The sequence below is a fragment of the Balaenoptera acutorostrata genome, chromosome 11 (assembly GCF_949987535.1).
Source record: "Balaenoptera acutorostrata chromosome 11, mBalAcu1.1, whole genome shotgun sequence".
NCBI lineage: Eukaryota > Metazoa > Chordata > Mammalia > Artiodactyla > Balaenopteridae > Balaenoptera > Balaenoptera acutorostrata.
This window is the reverse complement of record NC_080074.1, coordinates 86,252,348-86,272,218: the sequence shown is the minus strand read 5'-3', so window position 1 is coordinate 86,272,218 and position 19,871 is coordinate 86,252,348. Positions and strand designations below refer to the sequence as shown.

Below are 19,871 nucleotides of genomic sequence, written 5' to 3'. Positions count from 1 at the left end.
CTATATTCAATATCTTGTAATAACCTATAATGGAAGAGAATCTGAGAAAGAATATATATGTATAACTGAATCACTTTGCTGTACACCTGAAACTAACACACCATTGTAATTCAACTATACTTAAATATAAAAAAGCAATTGTTTAAAGATAGTTGTTTAAAGACATCTTGGTCCCTCCGAAGTTGGTTTGGGAATAAATAGTTATTGTTACATTATTGTTAGGACAATGCTAACTTTGAAAAACATGTCTACTTTTGCCGGTACTTTAGCCACTTCTTCTGTCTCATTGGAGGAAAGTCAACAATGGCCTTTACCAAGAAAGCAACTGAGAAGCGGCATAACCCGGTGCAAAGCATCTGTAGAAAAATCCAAGCCATCCAAAAGAGAGAAGAGAGTACACGTCCCATCCAACAGATTATCAAATACCAATCTAGCAGGTTTGACAGTCCACAGACTAACCCCAAGAAAGACTTTGAAGAGGTACTGAAGAAAATGACGACTGCTCCCATTCCTCTGCCCAACCCTCGCTCCTCAAGTCCTGAGAAAGTTGGTGCCTTTACTTCACGTCCTCAACGAGTGTCTCCAAGAACCCCACCCATCTCTCATCTCAGCTCTCCTGAGAACGCAACATACTCTCTTATCCTCACAAGTTCGGAAAACATCTCAAGGCCTAGATCACAGAGCTCCCAGAATTACACATCTTTGATACCGCAGATCAGAAAAAGGGAACTCTTCTCTAACAAGGATTTGAAAGACTGTTGTAGTGAAAATGATTTTAGTGCCTTAACACTTGACTTTGATTCCACCTCTAATCAAAGCTCTGAATTTTTTACTCGTCAGGATTCAGTGGTGAAAAAATTATCTCTGAATGAAGAGGGTAAATATTCATCTTTTAATATTTGTTCTTCCGATAAAGCCTTGAGCATATCACTATGAGAATACCTGAACTAAAATGAAATACCAGTGTACATTATCGAAACTTGGAGGGAAGTATCCATCTTTCCCTTAAAATTGTTTTTTCCTCTCTTAAAAAACTCTTATATGTGAAATATAAGTATTTTCTGTGCTTTCAATTATAAACCTGGTAGAAATTCTAGATTGTATTTACAATCATAATCATTGGCATTTCTCTGCTGACCTGAAAACAAACTTTCTCCTGGGCAAATTAGAATGTTGTGATGGGAATACATAGATACAGGGGAGCTAAAATTCATGTAGTTTCAACATGCCTTGCTGAAAACTACCATTTTAGCATTTTTTGTGTGTGTGAGAGTAAAACATGTAAGAAAATGTAGAGCCAATAAAGTAGACCAGGGGAGAATGTAAATTTTGGAGGCCAATTTCAATGAACTTTTGGAATTCTATTTAGGGGATTGCCTGCAGAGTCCCATATATGATAGGCCCTGAAAAACAAAACAATGTAAAATGGCACTTTTTCTGTAGAGCTAGTCTTTACGTTCCCTCTATTTTTCCTTAAAATATTTCTATTTGTGCTACACTATTTGCTTTTTCACAGAGTGCTTCTAACATTACAGGGCAGTAAAGCTCATTTCCCTCTTCTTCATCTCTCCTTCTATTCTACCTTTATAAAACTTATAAGGAAAGGAAAATGACTAATCAGAGACCCTTCAAGACCACTTTCTCTGCTTGATCTATTCATGTTAAGTAACCAGTATTGTGGACTGCTCTTTATTTAAATATGTTTTCTTTGTTAAAATTAAAACAAAAAAAATTAGCAATTAAGCATATTAGCACAGAAAAGCATCTGGACGTGCAAACTTTTTCTTCTACTAGGGTGGAAACAAGGAACTGATGATGGCAAGGAAGATGTAACCTACAGCAATAACAGGACCTGTGAAGAGGAGTTGCTTACAAGTATTTTTAATGCATGTGACACCAAATGCAGAGGTCAGTCGAAAATTATCTGCTCAGATGTTCGGTGGCACTCATCAAGTCATTGTACTTTCTATTGTGAGAGAAAGGGAAATGGTTTATGTGTGGCGCTCTGTGTATCTGTGTCTACACACGTGGTGGGTGCAACCTAATTTGGGAGGAAGGGTGGCTGTCTAGATGTTGGTTAATTTCTTTGTCCCTGTTTTGCATATTTTTACCAGTGTCTTGAATGATTTTATTGAACTTATCAACTGATTTACCAGCTGCAATCATTGACTGGAACTACTTACCTCTCATAGTTGTTGCCTCACAAGAAGTATATACTTCATACGTATAAAACTGCTACACAAATTTAGCTCAAATTTTTGAGTTAATTTTAGATTTTCACTTCTGTTTTTCTTAGAGATGTGTTCTTTTTAAAATTTCCGCAAGTAATTTTTAGCATGGAAATGGCTCGTGACCAATGTAATAAAATTAATAATATATAGAAAAGAAGAGAAAAAAACTCATCAGTAATCCTGTTTCCCTGAGTAAGCATTGTTAATGATTTGTTATATGACCTTCCACAAATTCCTTGGTCAATATGGTTTTGTTTTATTTGGATTAAAACTTTTTTTATTATAGAACATTAATTACAAATGTATACAGGAGTAAAGAGGTATAACCCTTATATATGTGTCATAAATAATGATGTCTCATTTCTAGCCCCACCCACTTTCCTCTCCTCCACTCTGGATTAGTTTGAGACAAATCCAAGATATCATATTATTTCACCTGTAAATATTTCAGTACGTTCAAAAGATAAAGACTGATTTCAGACACAACTATGCAATGTCATTTTTATGACTAAAAAGGTGACATAATTTCTTAATATCGAATATCTTATCAGCATTTGTTTTCTCATTTGTGTGAGAAATTTATTTTTTCTTAAACAGTTTATTTGTTCAAATCAATATCCAAGAAAAGTTTGTTCATTGTTATTGGTCATCTAGCTTATCTCTGTTCCCTTCCTATTCTCTCTTTTTTTGTATTTTAAGTTATTTGTTAATGAAACTGGTTCTTTTATCTCATAGTTTCCCCCAGTCTGAATTCTGGTGATTGTGTGGTCGTAGAAACACAACCTGTTTCTTTGTCCCCTACATTTAGAGGTTTGATCAGATAAAAGTTTTGTATCTTTTTTTGGCAAGATTCCACATAGACGGTGTATATGTTTTTATCAGAAGACAAAACTATTTCAGGATGAAGGCCTAGGTTTATTCTTTCATTAGGTGTTGCGAAAGGTGATAGTCTATTATTCTTTCCTATTTTATCAGCTGGAATATCTATAAAAAGAAACTCTACCGGGCCTAGCAACTATTTGGCTCTGGCTGAGTCTTGTTTCCCAAAGGAAAGGCAGGATAAAAGCTTGATTGTGCTTCTGATTGAGAGTAAATTGCAGATATTGTGCCTTTTTACCCCTAAGTACATCAGTTTGTATTTCCTACAAAGAAGGACATTTGCTTGCATGACCACAGAATGATTGTCAAAATTAGGATATTTAACCTTGATACAATATTATTATCTAATTTAAAAGTCAATATTCAAATTTTGTCAATTTTCCCAATAATATTCTTTATAGATCTTTTGTTTCCATGTCCAGGATCGAATTCAGTTGTCACATCTCTTTAGTCTCCTTAAATCTGGAGGAGTTCCTCCATTCCTTGTCTTTTATGACCTTGAAATTTTTGAAGAGTATATGCCAGTTACTTTGTAGAACATCTGATATTTCCTCTTGATTATTCAGGTTATACATTTTTGCAGGCACACTACGGAAGTGATGTTATGTTCTTCTCCGTACAATATATCAGGATTTTTAACTTTGATCACTTGATTAGTGTGGTGTCTGCCAAATATCCCTATTGTAAAGTTACTATTTTTCCTTTATAATGTCTATAAAAAATCAATCAGTCGACCTAAGAAAGAAATGGAAAATTTTATTCGAGGCAAATTGAGGATTATTACTCAGGAACAGCCTTTCAGAAAGCTCTGAGAACTGTTCTGCCTGTTAAAGGTCAAAGCATATTTTGAGACAGAGGGCTGTATGTTAAACGACATTATTGACAGTCTACACAATGCAGATCTAAGCATACAAAGCGAGTAGTGGCTCATGGGTCATCGTGGCTCCTTACAAGATTAGGAAGGAAGGTTATGTCCTGAGCATTTGTCTTGCTGATGCTAGGAGAATGTTGCCCTTTATGGTTGAGCAGGTATTTCTGCTGACGGGGATGTTTGGGATGCATAATGTAGATACACAATGTGCAGTAGAGGGGAGAGAGGAGGCCAAAGAGCAGAGAAACTATTTTATGGTTAAATTTTCCTTGACTTGCCTTAGAATATGAATTTTTATTTCATCAGTAATTAATAAATAATTTATGTGAAGATACTTTGAATCTATGTAAACATCCTGTTCCTCATCAAACTTTCACTCACTAGTTTTAGCATCTGTGATATTATGATTTATTATAAGTAGTATATATTTGGTCTTTGTCCCATTTTTGGCACAGAGCTCCTAAAACCATTAGAATTTTGTAAGTGATGAGAGCAATAAAGGTGCTTTTTTTACGTTAATGAAATGACTTTTGGACCCCACCTTAGGATGAGGGCTAGTTGCCAGTGGAGCCAATCATGTGGTTAGGTGGTTGGAACTTTCAGTCCCACTCCCCAGACCTCCAGGGAGGGGAGAGGGGATGGAGATTGAGTTTCATCACCAATGGCCAATGATCTAATCAATCATGCCTATGTAATGAAGCCACCATAAAAACCCAAAAGGAGAGGTTTCGAAAGCTTCCACGTGGAGATTTGGAAAGTGTGGCATGCTGGGCAGAGCACAGAAGCTCCATGCCCTTTCCCCATACCTTGCCCTATACATCTCTTCCATCTGGCTGTTCCTGAGTTATATCCTTGTATAATAAACTGGTGATATAGTAAGTAAAAAATTTGAGTTCTGTGAGTTGCTCTAGCAAATTAATGGAACACAAAGAGGAGTCATGGGAACCTCCAATCTATAGCTGGTCCATCAGAAGCAAGGGTGACAACCCGGCCTTGCGTTGGTGTCTACAGGGGGTGGGGTCAGTTTTGTAAGACTGAGCCATTAACCTGTGGCTCTGACACTATCACCACATAGATAGTGTCAGAATTGGGTTGAATTGTGGAACACCCAGTGTCTTGAGAATTGCTTGGATGTGTGTATGTTGTGGGGTGGGGTAGGGGAGGGGGAAGAACCCTACACATTGGAATTGGTGATCAGAAACATAGCATCTATTGATATTTCTTGCCTAAATCAATTCTTACCATGGTGGTTGCCAAATAGAAAAATTTCAATTTCCAATATTCTTTCTATATTTTTTACTTGTCAATCTCTCATCAGGGTTTTACCATTTCTCTAGTTAAATTTATTAATATCACTATGAATTTCTGGATTCTTCTTAATTCAATATATATAATCTGTTACTATCATTATTTATTTTGATGCTCAAATTGTCCCAGCGTTGGCCGGCAAGATATTCTTTAAGCTGGCTCCTGTGTCTGTTTGCGTTGTCCCCATCTTTCTTTGAGCATCTCATTACTTCCTGGAGCAACCAGGTGTCCCAGGTACTAATACTTTTGAGACATCCCCATCCTTTTTAATAGCTTGTTTGTTTTCCCTAGTATTATAAAAGTCTTTAGGCTTATCTCGCACATTTCCTGCCCCAACCTTGGAATCAGTTATTTCTTCAAGGATCCATGCTTCCTTTTAATGGGAAATAATATATAGAGACCACAATCTGGGGACAGGGGATAGTGGTTGTTTCTAGGCATTTTCAGTGGGCAGACCTAAGAAGTACTTAAAATTTTTGAAGATATATTGCATTATGAGTTCATAGTGTTCCTTCTAAAGCAAATTCAGGACTACAGCGTTTTTACTCATCTCATATTCTGTATGCCCTTTTTCAACCACAGAAAATCTTGGTTCTCAATGACACCAGTATAAATGTTCCTTTGCTTTATTCTACAGTACATGCACAATGGTTTCAGATGAGCAGTACCCAAACTACTTATGTTGTTTCCTGTTGCTGAATTACCACAAACTTGGTGGCTTGAAACAACACACATTTACTACCTCACAATTCCTGTGAATTGGGAATTCACACATGGTTTACATGGGTCCTCTGTTAAGGAACTCACTCACAAGGCTGCAATCAAGATACTGGCCAGGGCAGCTGTCTCATCTGTGGCTTGACTGGGGAATGACCTGCTTTAGGAGGCAGAATTTAGTTTCTTGCAGTTGTAGTACTGAGGGCTTCAGAGTCTTGCTGCTGTCAGCTGGACAGTTTCTTACTAGTTGGACCTCTAAACATAGGTAGTCCATAATGTGGCAGTTTGCCTCTTCAAAGCCAGCAAGGAAATGACTCCAGCAAGATAGGCACTGTGATCTTATGTAACTTAATCATGCAATTATATACACGTAATCCTGTCTCCTTTGCCATATTCTACTGGTTAGAAGCAAGTCCCAGGTCATGCCCACACTCAAGGGAGGAGACTACACAGGGGTGTAAACATTAGGAGGCAGGGATCATAAAGGGGCACCCTGGAGTCTGTCCACCTCACCACCACAATGGTTTAAGGCTTGTTTTTGGTCATTCTTTTCTCCTTAAGCTATATACAACAAGTTCCCTAAGTATGTATGGGAATGTTCCCAGACTCGCTTTATAATCTGCTTTTTCTCACTGAAAAATTTTGAGTACTTGTCTGGGTCAACAAATTTGCTTTATATACTGTACTTTTGGGGGATGTAACATAATATATTTAAACAATATGTCTCAATTGGATATTTTTTTTCCTCTATTATAAACAGCACCATAATGATCCATAATGAACATTCTCATAGCTAAACATTTGCCTATAGTCTTTTTTTTTTTTTTTAATTATTATTTATTTATTTATTCATTCTTGGCTGTGTTGGGTCTTCGTTTCTGTGCGAGGGCTTTCTCCAGTTGTGGCAAGCGGGGCCACTCTTCATCGCGGTGCGCGGGCCTCTCACTGTCGTGGCCTCTCTTGTTGCGGAGCACAGGCTCCAGACGCGCAGGCTCAGTAGCAGTGGCTCACGGGCCTAGTTGCTCCGCGGCATGTGGGATCCTCCCAGACCAGGGCTCGAACCCGCATCCCCTGCATCGGCAGGCAGATTCTCAACCACTGCGCCACCAGGGAAGCCCTTGCCTATAGTCTTAATTATATTGGTAGGATGAATGGGACTTATTTATTCCCCCAATGCCTCTCTGTTTGGACAGAATTTAAGGAACTATTTCCCGGAAGAAAATAAGGAAGCTCCACTGAAGGGAGATGGGAGATGTATTAGAAACAGAACCAATGGGTGTGTGTGTGTGTGTGTGTGTGCATGTGTAATGTACATAAAGAGATTTATTGTAAAGAATTGACTCACGTGATTATGGAAGCAGACAAGTTCTAAGATCTGCAGGGTGAGTGATCAAGCTGGAGACCTGGAGAGCTGATGATGGTTTAGTTCCAGTCAGCGTCCAAAGACCTGAGAACCAGGAGAGAACCTGTCCAGAGGTCGACAGGCTGAAAACTGAGGAGGAGCTGATGTTTTTGTTTGAGTCCAAAGTCAGGAAAAAAGACAAGTCAAGGTTCAAAGGCAGTCATGCAGGAAGAGCTCTCTCTCACTTGGGGAAGGGTCTGCCTTTTTGTTCTATCCAGGCCCACACACATTAGGGAGGGCAGTCTGTGTTACTTAGTCTACCAGTTTAAATGTTGATCTCATTCAAAAACACCCTGACAGAAGCAACCGAATAATGTTTGACCGAATATCTGGGCACTCCATGGCCCCGTTAAGTTGACACATTACAAAACCATCACAGAAGACCTTTCGAGTTGAGGTATATGATACAGGTTCCAGAGTTTTAGTGGAGGAAAATGAGATATAGGTATTCTTTTTGACTCTCCAACTCTACTGCAAACAGGAATAAAAATCATCTCTCTAAATAATTATTAATAATTTTATTTCCATTTCTTCCTGTCACAGCTAAATGACATTTTCCATTAAATTAATACTCTTTAAAGTTGTTCAGTCTCCTTTACAACTCTCCCCTCCTTCTAATTATGTACTGGACTTATTCTATATATATATCAGGGTCTCTGCTTACCTCCTGGGGGAAGAATCTTCATTTCTGCATCTACCCTATCAACCTTCTACTTCCTTTTCCTTCTCCCCTTCAAGCAGCTAGCCCAAGTCAGGACTTAGTTAAAAGACGTGTCTTATGCTTCAAGAAGATTGGTGTGTTAATAACTAACATAGTCTGTTTGACTTTAATTTCTGAATGTGATAGTAAGACTGTGTCTAAGAATGACTTTTCTACCCCTCCCCCCAAATAAAAGTCAGACCACTTACTGGAGGCTGAAATTTCATCTAGGGCAGAGGAAACCCTTCCTTCACTGAATGTTTTTTAAGAAAAGAATGGGAGACAAAAATAAAGTGGCATTTTGATCACTTCCCACAAGTGATTATTGAATGCATATGTCGTTCCTATTTAGATCTCACAAAACCTCTGTGTAGTAGGCATCGTCTCACAGACAAGGACACTGAGGCTCAGAGAGGTTGAGTGATTTTCCCAGAGCCACCCAGCTGATATAGTCCAGAGCCAAGATTTGACCCTAGTCTGTTAGAATCCAACCCAAGGCCAGTGCTCTTTTTACTCTGTGATACCAACTCAGCAGTACTGCGAGGGTTATAAGGCACGTTTAGGTTCCCAAGGGACCTAAAAGAGTTAAGTGCCTCACTTTTAAAAAATAATCTTTCCTCACCTTTTAAAACTAACTTGGCTTTCTTCTTCCTAAGGCTCAGTCAGAGTTACCAAAGTAATAGATTACCTGAGACAAACAACTAGTCAAGGTTCTGAAGATGGTAGCCTTAAGGAGCTGTGGAACATGCTCGATCCTGAGAAGAGAGACATGCATGTGAATCTGGAAACCTTCCAGGCCATCATGAGAGAATGGATAGCTCACTGCAGAAACAAATGGTAATCATCGTCCCAGCAGGACGTGTTTTCACGTTCTGTTTTAACAATTGCTTACAATGAATGCTAATCACTGTTTTCTGCACTGATGGAAATACTGTAATCTGGTGCTTCTCACACTTGAGCATGCACTGGAATTGCCTAAATGATATTATACCTGATTGTTGGGTATCTCCACCATGATTGAGTAGGTCTGGGGTTAAGCCTGATAGTCTGCATTTCTAGCATGTTTCCAGGTGACACTGATACTGATGGGGGGAGTTGGTTGGGGGGGTGATGGGCACACTTTGAGAACCTATTATGTTAATTATGATAACATTCATTTATTGTGATTAGGGGCAGCACATATTATTACATTCTTCTGGCATAGGAGTCAAGCAAATTATTGGTACTGACCACCAAGTCACCAAATGCATTTAAATTCAGCGTGAACTCCCTTTTAAGGTCAGTGGGGAGATGTAGTCAGTGAGTGTAATTTAGAAGCCTAGAATATAGGGAGGCTAAAAGGAAAAGGAAAGGATGGTGAAGCTGAAAAAAGGAGAAGGAGAATGGTACCCATGAGATCAGGTGCCCTGGGCGGATACTGGAGAAGCATCATCTTATTTCACAGGAAGCCTAATCCTTTGGCTTTTTTTTTTTTTTTTTAAATGAAATGAGGTTAAGGATTTTTTTTTTTTTTAAGACAATCAGATGTTATTTATTTATTTATTTATGGCTGTGTTGGGTCTTCGTTTCTGTGCGAGGGCTTTCTCTAGTTGTGGCAAGTGGGGGCCACTCTTCATCGCGGTGCGCGGGCCTCTCACTATCGCGGCCTCTCCCGCTGCGGAGCACAGGCTCCAGACGCGCAGGCTCAGTAGTTGTGGCTCACGGGCCCAGTTGCTCCACGGCATGTGGGATCCTCCCAGACCAGGGCTCGAACCCGTGTCCCTTGCATTGGCAGGTGGATTCTCAACCACTGCGCCACGAGGAAAGCCCAATCCTTTGGCTTTTACTCAGCCACCAATCTCCAGCTACCAGCTGATATGTACTAGGGGTTTTCTTAAAGAATGCTTTAAGCCCAAACGGTGGCAAAACTTGCTAGATTTCATGCGGGGTTAGGATGTATATGTTTCAGGAAGGGGGACCCGTTCCGAGGCCTGAGAGTGGACTCTTGTGTAACACTCAGAAATGAATTGTCCAAGGAGACACATGTGCTGACAAAGCAAGAGACTTAATTGGGAAGCGGTGCCCAGGTGGAGAGCAGCAGGGTAAGGGAACCCAGGAGTACTGCTCTGCCACGTGGCTCGTAGTCTTGGGTTTTGTGGTAATGGGGTTAGTTTCCGAGTTGTCTCTGACCCATCATTCTGACTCAGGATCCTCCCTGGTGGCGTGCGCATCCCTCTGCCAAGATGGATTCCAGCGTGCGGGTTTCTGGGAGGTTGGCAGGACATATAGTCTCTTCCTTCCTCTTTTTGGCTCCTCCCAAATTCTCCTGGTTAGTTTTCTGAGGTAGCGCTGTGTTTGTTTTTTTTTTTTTTGGCTGTGTTGGGTTTTTCGTTGCTGCACACGGGCTTTCTCTAGTTGTGGCGAGCAGGGGCTACTCTTCGTTGCAGTGCGCGGGCTTCTCATTGTAGTGGCTTCTCTTGTTGCGGAGCACAGGCTCTAGGCGTGCAGGCTTCAGTAGTTGTGGCTCATGGGCTCTAGAGCGCAGGCTCAGTAATTGTAGCTCACGGGCCCAGCTGCTCCGCGGCATGTGGGATCTTCCCGGACCAGGGCTCGAACCCGTGTCCCCTGCATTGGCAGGGGGATTCTTAACCACCAGGGAAGCCCAGTACTGTGTTCTTTATCGGGACCTCCTGTTGTGAGACAATTCATGCAAGTAGTTATCATCATGCCTGGCCAAGGCAGGCGGTTTTGGTCAATGGTTTCCTAATATATAATGACTTAAAAAATGTGACTGAGATGTTGTTTGCTATACATGAGTTAATTGTGAAGGCAAGATAAATATATATAAAAATATCTAATCTTACTAGTAATCAAAGAAATGCAAATAAAGAGAACATATCATTTTTGCCTATCGGGTTAACAAAGATTTAGAAGACTGACTCTATCCCATGTTATCAGGGCAGGTGGAGAAATAGGCCCTCTCATACTTTGTTGGTAATAGTGTAAGTTGGCACAGTTTTTCACGGGCAATTTAGGAATGTGTATCAAACCCTTAAAAATATGTAATGTGGTCAAATAATATAACTTCAGGAAAAATAACCAATCATATACTCTCTCTATATATGCAGAATGTTGTTTATGATAGTGATAAATAGAAGCAATGTAAATCTTTAAAAGCAGATATTTGGACAAATGACTTACAATACTTCCAGACCAATTAGAATCCTAATTAGTCACTCAAAATTATAATTAGATAAATATTTGACAAGAGAAATATTCATATGTATTTATTTCAAACAATTGGCCATAGATCTGTATATGTAGTATGATCCCTTATTTGTCAAGAAATAAAAATATGCACAGAAAAGCTGGGAGGAATATACTCCGAAATGATTATCTCTGTATGATGATCTTAAGTTTGTGTCCTCTTTTCTTATGAATTTTCTATTCTTACTAAAATATTTAGGTTTGTGTAATAAAAATATCAATAATTCATTTATAAAGTGGAGTAAGGGCTAAAGAGAAAACTTATTTTTATAACAAATATAAAGGAAAAGAAAAAAACATGGGAGATATAAATACGAAATATAAGAACAAGAACTCAGAAATGGTGATGGATGTAGATCTAGGAATAGTAAGAGTGATGTCTGAGTTATTCTGCTCAGTCATCTTCTGACAGACATCTCACATTGAAATGCAACGGGATGTAAGTACAAATTTAGTGGCTTTCGTAGCTGCTCCAGAGAGATAATCTAAGGGTTTGGCATTTAGAAAGATTAAGTGACAAAGCTAAAATCATAGTATAAAGACTCTTGGAAAAGAAATGGTTGAAATTTTAATATGTTTATTTTGGGGTTTAGAGCTAGCATTGGTGTCCTGGATAGAGGCCTGTGAAGAGGGTTCCCCAAATTTCAAGTGTGAAATGTTCCAAAGTACAGTTAGTCTAGGTTCAACTTGGTTTTTCATGAGAAAGAGAAAAGAACACCATCAGTGTATCCCGAAGTATTAGTTGTTCGTGTCTTTTCCTTCCCAATTCTTTAAGGCCCAAGGTCTTGCTACCTCTACAAGTGTCCACTTATCCCTTTAAACTACATCAACTTCCTGACCCACTGAGACCTCCCATCCCCTAAGCACAGCTGCTGTACATCGACACCTACCCATTTCTGTGCGCACATTTTCTTTTCATGTTAGATTAAAAGTTTATGGAAGGTGGAGGTACGCCTTATGTTTCTTTTCTATGACCGTATTTAAGCACAGTGTTGGGTTCCAAGTAGTTGCTGAATGAATAGACGGTTTTAAAATTCAGAAAGAAAGACCTGAATAAGAAAGTACAGAGCACATCTGAAAAATTAGCTAAGCTTTGGTTTGGCAAAGAATCCTAGCTCATTGGTTTTGTTTTTTGGTTACAGGGAAGGAGTGAATAATGGATCAAGCAACAGAATGGGTAATTCTGCTTTGGAACAGGACAGCATAAAATCAGGTGGAGCAAGTATGAATGTGTTTCTTTGGGATTGTTCTGCCACTTTCTGGTGGTTTGGAGAAATGGATTTTTCATAAACCTCTCTTACATGTGTTTCAGTTAAGATGACCAGAGATATAACAGATTCTGTATCACGGAGCTTTGAGGCTTTGGGTGGAGACATGTTTAAAGGAGTCTTGTAAGCATTCTTACTTACAATGCTTTCTTAAGTGCCTCAAGTTTTCTTATTTATTTTCTTATTTATTTCATAGATTTATGTATTTTATTTACAATAAAGTCACTTAGCTCTTCTTGTGTGTGTGTGGTAGGGCTCACATAATTTATTTTTAACTTTTACCTATTCTATCCCAATTGCATTAGAAGTAGTTTCACTAGGAACACAAATTATGGAAGATTAGTATGACATAAATTAACATTTTCTCACTCATGAAACGCTTCTCCTTCTTTGACTTCATGTGTTTTCCATGGAAAACAAATTCCATTTGAAGTAGAATTATGACATTGACCTTAAGCTCTTCGGGGGATTACTTTTAAAGCACTTCTTTAATAGATACTTTTAGATATGAATGAGAAAAGCTGTTTTCTGCTAAATGTGAGTTTTAGATATTAAGGGGAGGTGACTCTGTCCTTCCTTATTATTATTATTATTATTATTTGCCCCACCACACGGCATGTGGCATGTGGGATCTTAGTTCCCAGACCAGGGATCGAACCCACGCCCGCTGCATTGGATGCACAGAGTCTTAAACACTGGACCTGTCCTTGCTTATTTTATCTTTGCCACTTCAGGTTTATCCATGCAAAAATGGTGGAGTAGGACCCATGTAGCCAACCTGTGCTAAACTCTAAGAAAATATGGCAAAGAGGAAGAGAAGGCCTGGGACTCCGTGAAACACACAGTCCTGACTCTCACAGCGTTTATGATCAAATGTCAGGGGCAAGAGTGACACCCACAAACATTAACAAGCTGTAGAAAATTATAGGAAAGATGAGTACTAAATTGTGAGCTTCAGGCTACAATTATAAGACTCTAGGAATTGTTTCCTAGTTAAAGGCCTATTCAAACCTGCCAAGATTCCTGACTGAAACAGTACAGTGTCAGTTTATTTCAGGACTTTCCATAACCCAGGCAGAAATAGGAACTCTTCAGTGTAGACAGAGGCAGATGTTGGGAGCAAAGTGGAAAGGAAGAAATAAAAGCTGTAGAAGTCGACTTCACAAGTGGCAGATGCTAAATATCTGGGAATTTTGGAAAAATCTTTGATGCTATTGTAATAAGTACTTGAATAAATACTGTGTAAATAAACTACACTTGTGAGGATGAATGAAGATAAAGTAGAAAATCTCACAGGAATATTTAAGCCTGTTTGGGCTTAACCATTCGCCTTACTTTGATAGGAAGGGATTAGAGATGTTGAAGATTATTCTCATTCATTCTTTCACCTGCAGAGAGGTGCCTGATTTGATTACCTGTGTAGCAGACCTGCATTTCAACAAGCAGAAATTGGAGGAGGAAAATAATAAGCTTAAATTGGCATTAGAAAGCTTGGAAGACGCAAACAGCCAGTTATCAGAGGACTGTACTGAATTGCGCCTTCAGATAAAAAGGTGAGCCGTGATGGGGTTACTGTGTGCTGGGAGCTTTCAGTTCTTTTTCCTTTTTTAAAAAAATAAATCTGTTTCTTATTGAGATATAATTCACATAGCAGAAAATTCACCCTTTTAAGGTATACAATTAATTCAGTGGTTTTTAGTATATTCACAAGGTTGTACAGCCATCACCATGATTTAATCCCAGAATATTTTCATCACTCCAAAAAGAAATCCCATACTGATTAGCAGTCACTCTCCATTTCCCCCTCCTCTCAGCCTCTGGCAACCACTAATCTACTTTCTATCTCTCTGGATTTGCCTGTTCTGGGCATTTTCATATACATGGAATCATACAGTATGTGACCTTTGTGTCTCACTTCTTTCACTTAGCATCACATTTCCAAAGCTCATCCATGTTGTAGCATATATCACTGCTTCATTCCTTTTTTATGGCTGAATAATATTCCATTGTATGGATATACCTCAGTTAGGACACTTGGTTTATTTCCACTTTTTGACTCTTATGAATAGTACTGCTATGAACATTTGTGTACAAGTTTTTATGTGGACATACGTTTTCAGTTCTCTTGGGTGTATACCTAGGAGTGGAATTGCTGGGTAGTAACCTATACTTAGCATTGTGAGGAACTGCCAAACTGTTTTCCAAAGCAGCTGCACTATTTTACTTTCCCACCAGTAAGGTTTGTTAGTTCTTTTCTAGCGATAATGTTCTCTATGTCATTCAATCTCTGTGTAAGACCAGTATGCCTAAGGGTCAAGCGTGAATCCACCCCAACAGTCTGTGGTTCGGTAGAACTCTTACGCTATGCAAAGTCCCATGCTAAGTATTATGAGAGATACATTGATGAGTCATGTTTAAAATGTACCCTCAGGGTACCTGTAGCCTAGAAGGATGATAAGAAATTTCATGACCTTAGCTTAAGATAGAAAGGGATAATGGACCTTGGAGACATACCAGATAAAGTGTCAGACACTGGTAAAATAGGTTGCTGGGAGATGCTTGAGCATCAGGAAACAAGCAACATGGCTCTCACAAAGTATGCGTGTACAGATGTTGTAGGTCTAAAATTCTGAACAGAGAAGTTCTAAGTTAACTTGAAAAGACAGTAAAGCATTCTGACCATGAACTCTTACCCTCATAATTTTTGACCAGCCTCCAAACCAATCCATAAAATTTAAAAAAATATATGCTAACCTCAAGCTCTCTCCATTCCATAATTGGCTTATTTATTATTTATTTGAAATATAATAATTCAAAGTTTCTTTAAAAAAGCAAACAAAGTATGTTTTGGGTGAATGTGCCAGACAGGGCTTTTGGTTGCAAGCACTAGAAGCTGACCCTGGTTACAAGAAGCTGACTCTGGTTAAGTTAAGCAGTGAAGACATGTCTTAGAAGGGAATTGGGTACCTTGCAGGATGGACAGAAAGGCTAGAGAATCTGTGTGGACAGCGGGAATGCCAGTGTCTACAGAATTAAGCCTCCTCTTTTCTACCCCACCCCCAAATCCCCCCCATAGTCCTCCAGGAAGAGCTTGTTTCCTGTCGGCACTCACAGCCTATTTTTGATATTGTGCTGTTGTCCCATCATGGTATAATTTGCCTTCTGTGTTAATGTGTCCTCGTTAATGGGAGGAACCGTGTCTTATTTATCCTGGTTGCCCCAGCGCTTAGTAGAATGTCTGCTGTAGAAGAGCAATCCCTTCCTTCCAGTTGCCTGCAAACCAGAAATCTCTGTCTCCTTTTACTTCCTCAGACTTCACTTCTACATCAAATAGCAAGTCCTGTTAATTTACTCACTTTATCTCTCGCAGATAGATTTACTTCCTTCCATTCCCATAGCTGCCGCTTAGTTCAAGTCAACATCTCCTTTCACCTGGGTCACTGCAGCAGCCTCCTGGTTCGGTTCCCTGCCTTTTCCAAAGCTTGTGCCACCCCAGCAGGCAGGTTCCTCCTAACTGCCAGTCTGACCGCATCATGCCCCTGCTTTAACCACTTCAATGCATTCCTTTCGCACTCAGGGTAAAATCCAAAGTCCTTCATCTGGTTTGCAAACCCCTTCATGACGGGGCCTCTGATGCCTTGTCTCTACCTCCCATTTTCCCCTCTGTGCTCCAGCAATATCGGACTGCTTGCAGGCCCTCATTGAGCTTCTGTTCTCTACCCCTCTGTCCCCCTCCCCTTCCTCCTTCTCATTATCTGAGCTATCTTCCTTTTATAGTGTCTATAGAACTTGGGATCACTCCAGCCTTGGTTCTTATTATACTGTGATAGCAATTATGATTGTCTGTTTACCTTACTAGACTATAAATTCCAGGAGAGCAGAGTTCTTATGATTGGGTTCATCTTTATCTTATTCAATGCCTATTAGAATGAATGGCATGGAGTCGGAGCTCAATAAATATTGGTTGAACGATCAATGTAATTTCTTAGTAAGGAAAAAATTATACCTTCTTCAAGACCCTGCTCAGAAAACAGTTTATAATCTTTTGGGAGTACAAATAGGTAATTCCATGATATAGATTACCATAATACATTTAATAGGTTTCCCTTTGTTGGACATTTAGTTTCTTTCCAATGCTTTGTTATTGTAAAAAAATGTTGCAGTAAACCTTTTAAATAAAATATATAGAGACTATCTGTAACTACTTGTTTGTTTAGTTGTCATCTCCTTCACTAGTATGTAACCTGTCTAAGGTTATACCATGTCTCTTTTGTCCAACATCATGGGTCCTCTTGCAAGGTACAGCATATGATCATGATATTGTTCAATAACTGTTTGTGGGATTGCATTAACTAATATTACATCTTATTAGTAGAAGGAAAGAAACGTGTGATTCAGCCAGTGATAGATTTCAAAGGGAGCCTCCAAATCTCTATCTTCAGGAATATGTTTGTTTCCTTCTATCCTTTTCCCCCCACCATGCTCCACCCAAATCCCTTCCTTTTCCAAGGGAAAGAAGATCCCTTGGAAAGATCTTGATCTTGAGTATGTTTCTTTTCTTTTCTTTTTTTTTTTTTTTTTTTTACTGTTGTTGGCATCTGGTTTGAGTTTTCAGTGGTTTTCAACTTGGGTTTAAAAATAGTCTGTGGCTTTACTTAGTATCTTTGACAGTTATATTTGAGGTTTTGCTCATTGCCTTCTCTCCCCACCCCACAGTGCCCACCAGGCTATTATGAGAACAAATCTGTTAAAAGAAGAACTGGAGGAACTGAAAATTAGTATGAATGCTTCAGAAGAGCAGAAGACCATGACTGTAGCCCAGAACAAACAATTAGTAAGTCACCAAAGTACTTTGAAATGGAACTATATTAATAGTTTATATAACTAAAATCCAAGAGGGTTTATTTGGAAATAAAAATCAGAAATCAGTAGACTGATGAATGAATTGGTAACACCTTAGAAAAGTAAAGGCAGGTAGGATAAAAAACTGTGTTTTCCTTTTCAACCAGGATTAAAATTCTTTACAAATTAGTCATATTTGCAACGATTTGTGAAGATCTAGAATGCCTTCTGAAGTTAATAGGTGAATTCAAAAATATCTGACACTAAAAGCCACTTACATTTTCCAAAAAAATTTTCTCTGTCAAACTTTCACCTTTTTCTCAGGTTTAAAAAAAAAAAATCCATTTTCTCAGCACGTACAGATTATTAGTTAGTTCCATTAATCAGTCCTTATGCTAAAGAAGCACAGGCTTGTAATTTTTAGAGCAAAACATTATTTAGACTAAGCTTTAATTCAACTACCAGAGAAGTAAATATTTTTATTGGGAATGTTAAACTATTATCTAGAGCTTTAGTAATAATCTTCAAAATCCTTCCAGCAGTATTTGAGCATTGCTAACCATGGTGGGGGAGGTCAGCTGAAAGTCATTCAGACTAATTTATTTTTAGGTCTAAGTCATCAGAAGACTTGGATTCCAGGCCTGTGCCTTTCACTCATGACTTCCTACAATCAACACAACTTAGCTTAGCTTTTGCCTCAACAGTAAAATTTGGGGACTGGACTCATTGAGTGTCAGGTGACTGCAAGTCTCTGTGAACGCATTACAGCAAAGACTCATTCTGAGACCACTGAGGAGCTTCTATGTGGAAGCCGTGTAGCACAATGATCAGGAGCCCACCCTTGGGTGTCAGACGGTGGGCATCCAAATCCCGACTCGGAGGGCTATCTAACTTCAGGCAAACCACGTAACGTCTTTAAGCCCCAGTGCCCCCCCTGTGCAAAGTGGACATGGCCATACTACCTACTTTAAGTCTGGGAGGATTGAATGAGTTAATACATGTAAAGCAGTCAATGTCCTCTTTCCTCCTGGGGCTAGATGTTAGCTGCTACTAAAGTGCAGAGTCCTAGATATACAGTCCTAATCCTTTGCACTTTTACAATTCAATGTTTTACAAGTTCAAAAGAATTTTTAATGTTTCCTCTCATTGGTCCTCACAGAGATTCTGTGAGGTAGAAACAGAAGTTGCTATTCTTCATTTTAAAAAATTAATAGAGTTATAGCTAAAGTTTAGAAATGTTTTGGTTATTCAAAGTCCATTGTCTAATAAATGGTAGAGTGAGAACTGAACTCAGGTCTTCTGATTCCAACCATGTGGTGTGTATGTTCCTTCGTTCTTGTACCGGTGACATCTTAGCTTGAGATGGCCTCCCTTTTATTTTTATGTTATAAAGGTAGTACCTGTTCACTCTGTAAAAATAAGAAAATATATATTAACAAAGAAAAAATAAAATCCCACAAAATCTTTACCCTACCCTATCCACAAGATTTACTGTTAACATTATGGTGTATATCCTGTCCTGGAATATGTTTTCTTCTGATGGTTCTGAATTTAGGGCTCCTAATTATAAAATGATTTTTGATGTTCCTATGTTCTGGTAATGTTGAATCTGAGAATATCCGCAGCTTCAAATAGAAAGCTAGTACTCTTTGATTTCAAGGTGCTGTTTAAATAGATGAGTTCACACTATCTGTCATAAGCAGATGGCAGTAAAGTAGCAGGGAAAAAACCACGCTGTTTTCTTTTGTTTTTCGTCTTTCCTTTCCTGTCATAGTTAGATTGAATCAGGAAGAGTGACTTCTCACTGATCCCAAGAAACCGAAGCCAAAGGCTTAACCCCGTATTGAGAATATTTTAGACTAGGATTATTTGTGATATGTCAATGCCATATTTAAGGTTGATAAAAAGAAAAAATGTTGATAGCCCTGGAAGTAAATATTTGGTATTTTCATAAACTTCTCAAATACTTTAAAATTATTTTTCTCTTAATAAATCAGGAGGCAGAAAACCGGGCTCTGATTCTTAAGATTCGGATTCTCCAAGAAGAGGTATGTTGAAATTGTTAAAAGGGCACAGATAAGCATATGGAAATCGTACAACCATGGGTCCTGACCCTGGGTTAAATATAAAGCATGTGAATTTCAGGCTCCTGTGGACCAAATACCAGGTTGCTTTGTCAAATGACAAGTGAGGAAGAGTAGACGGGGTTTTCCTGCCTGGACAGAAGTATGTTATACCTTTGTAATCACCCATGGAAGAAATGGGATTTAAGAAATTCAGACTTAAGATGAAATGAAATTAACCCATCTAAAAAATATACAAATCAAGAGGGAAAGTATAGACATTATCTAATAATTTTCTATTATTATTCCACGAAACTAGATGGAAAAGGTCTTTGAGTCTAAGA

At 38.9% G+C, this 19,871-nt stretch overlaps 1 protein-coding gene across 1 annotated transcript in view; it reads left to right on the top strand.

Annotated features, from left to right (window-relative positions):
• The first annotated feature begins 303 nt into the window (after window positions 1-303).
• Window positions 304-19,871, top strand: part of IRAG2 (inositol 1,4,5-triphosphate receptor associated 2) — a 92,350-nt gene continuing 72,782 nt past the window's right edge. Inside the window, exons 1-8 of the mRNA XM_057556491.1 lie at window positions 304-877; window positions 1,795-1,908; window positions 8,765-8,945; window positions 12,497-12,576; window positions 12,667-12,745; window positions 14,017-14,175; window positions 17,339-17,456; window positions 19,462-19,512. Coding sequence (XP_057412474.1) covers window positions 304-877; window positions 1,795-1,908; window positions 8,765-8,945; window positions 12,497-12,576; window positions 12,667-12,745; window positions 14,017-14,175; window positions 17,339-17,456; window positions 19,462-19,512 — 1,356 coding nt within the window. The remainder of the gene's footprint in view (window positions 878-1,794; window positions 1,909-8,764; window positions 8,946-12,496; window positions 12,577-12,666; window positions 12,746-14,016; window positions 14,176-17,338; window positions 17,457-19,461; window positions 19,513-19,871) is intronic.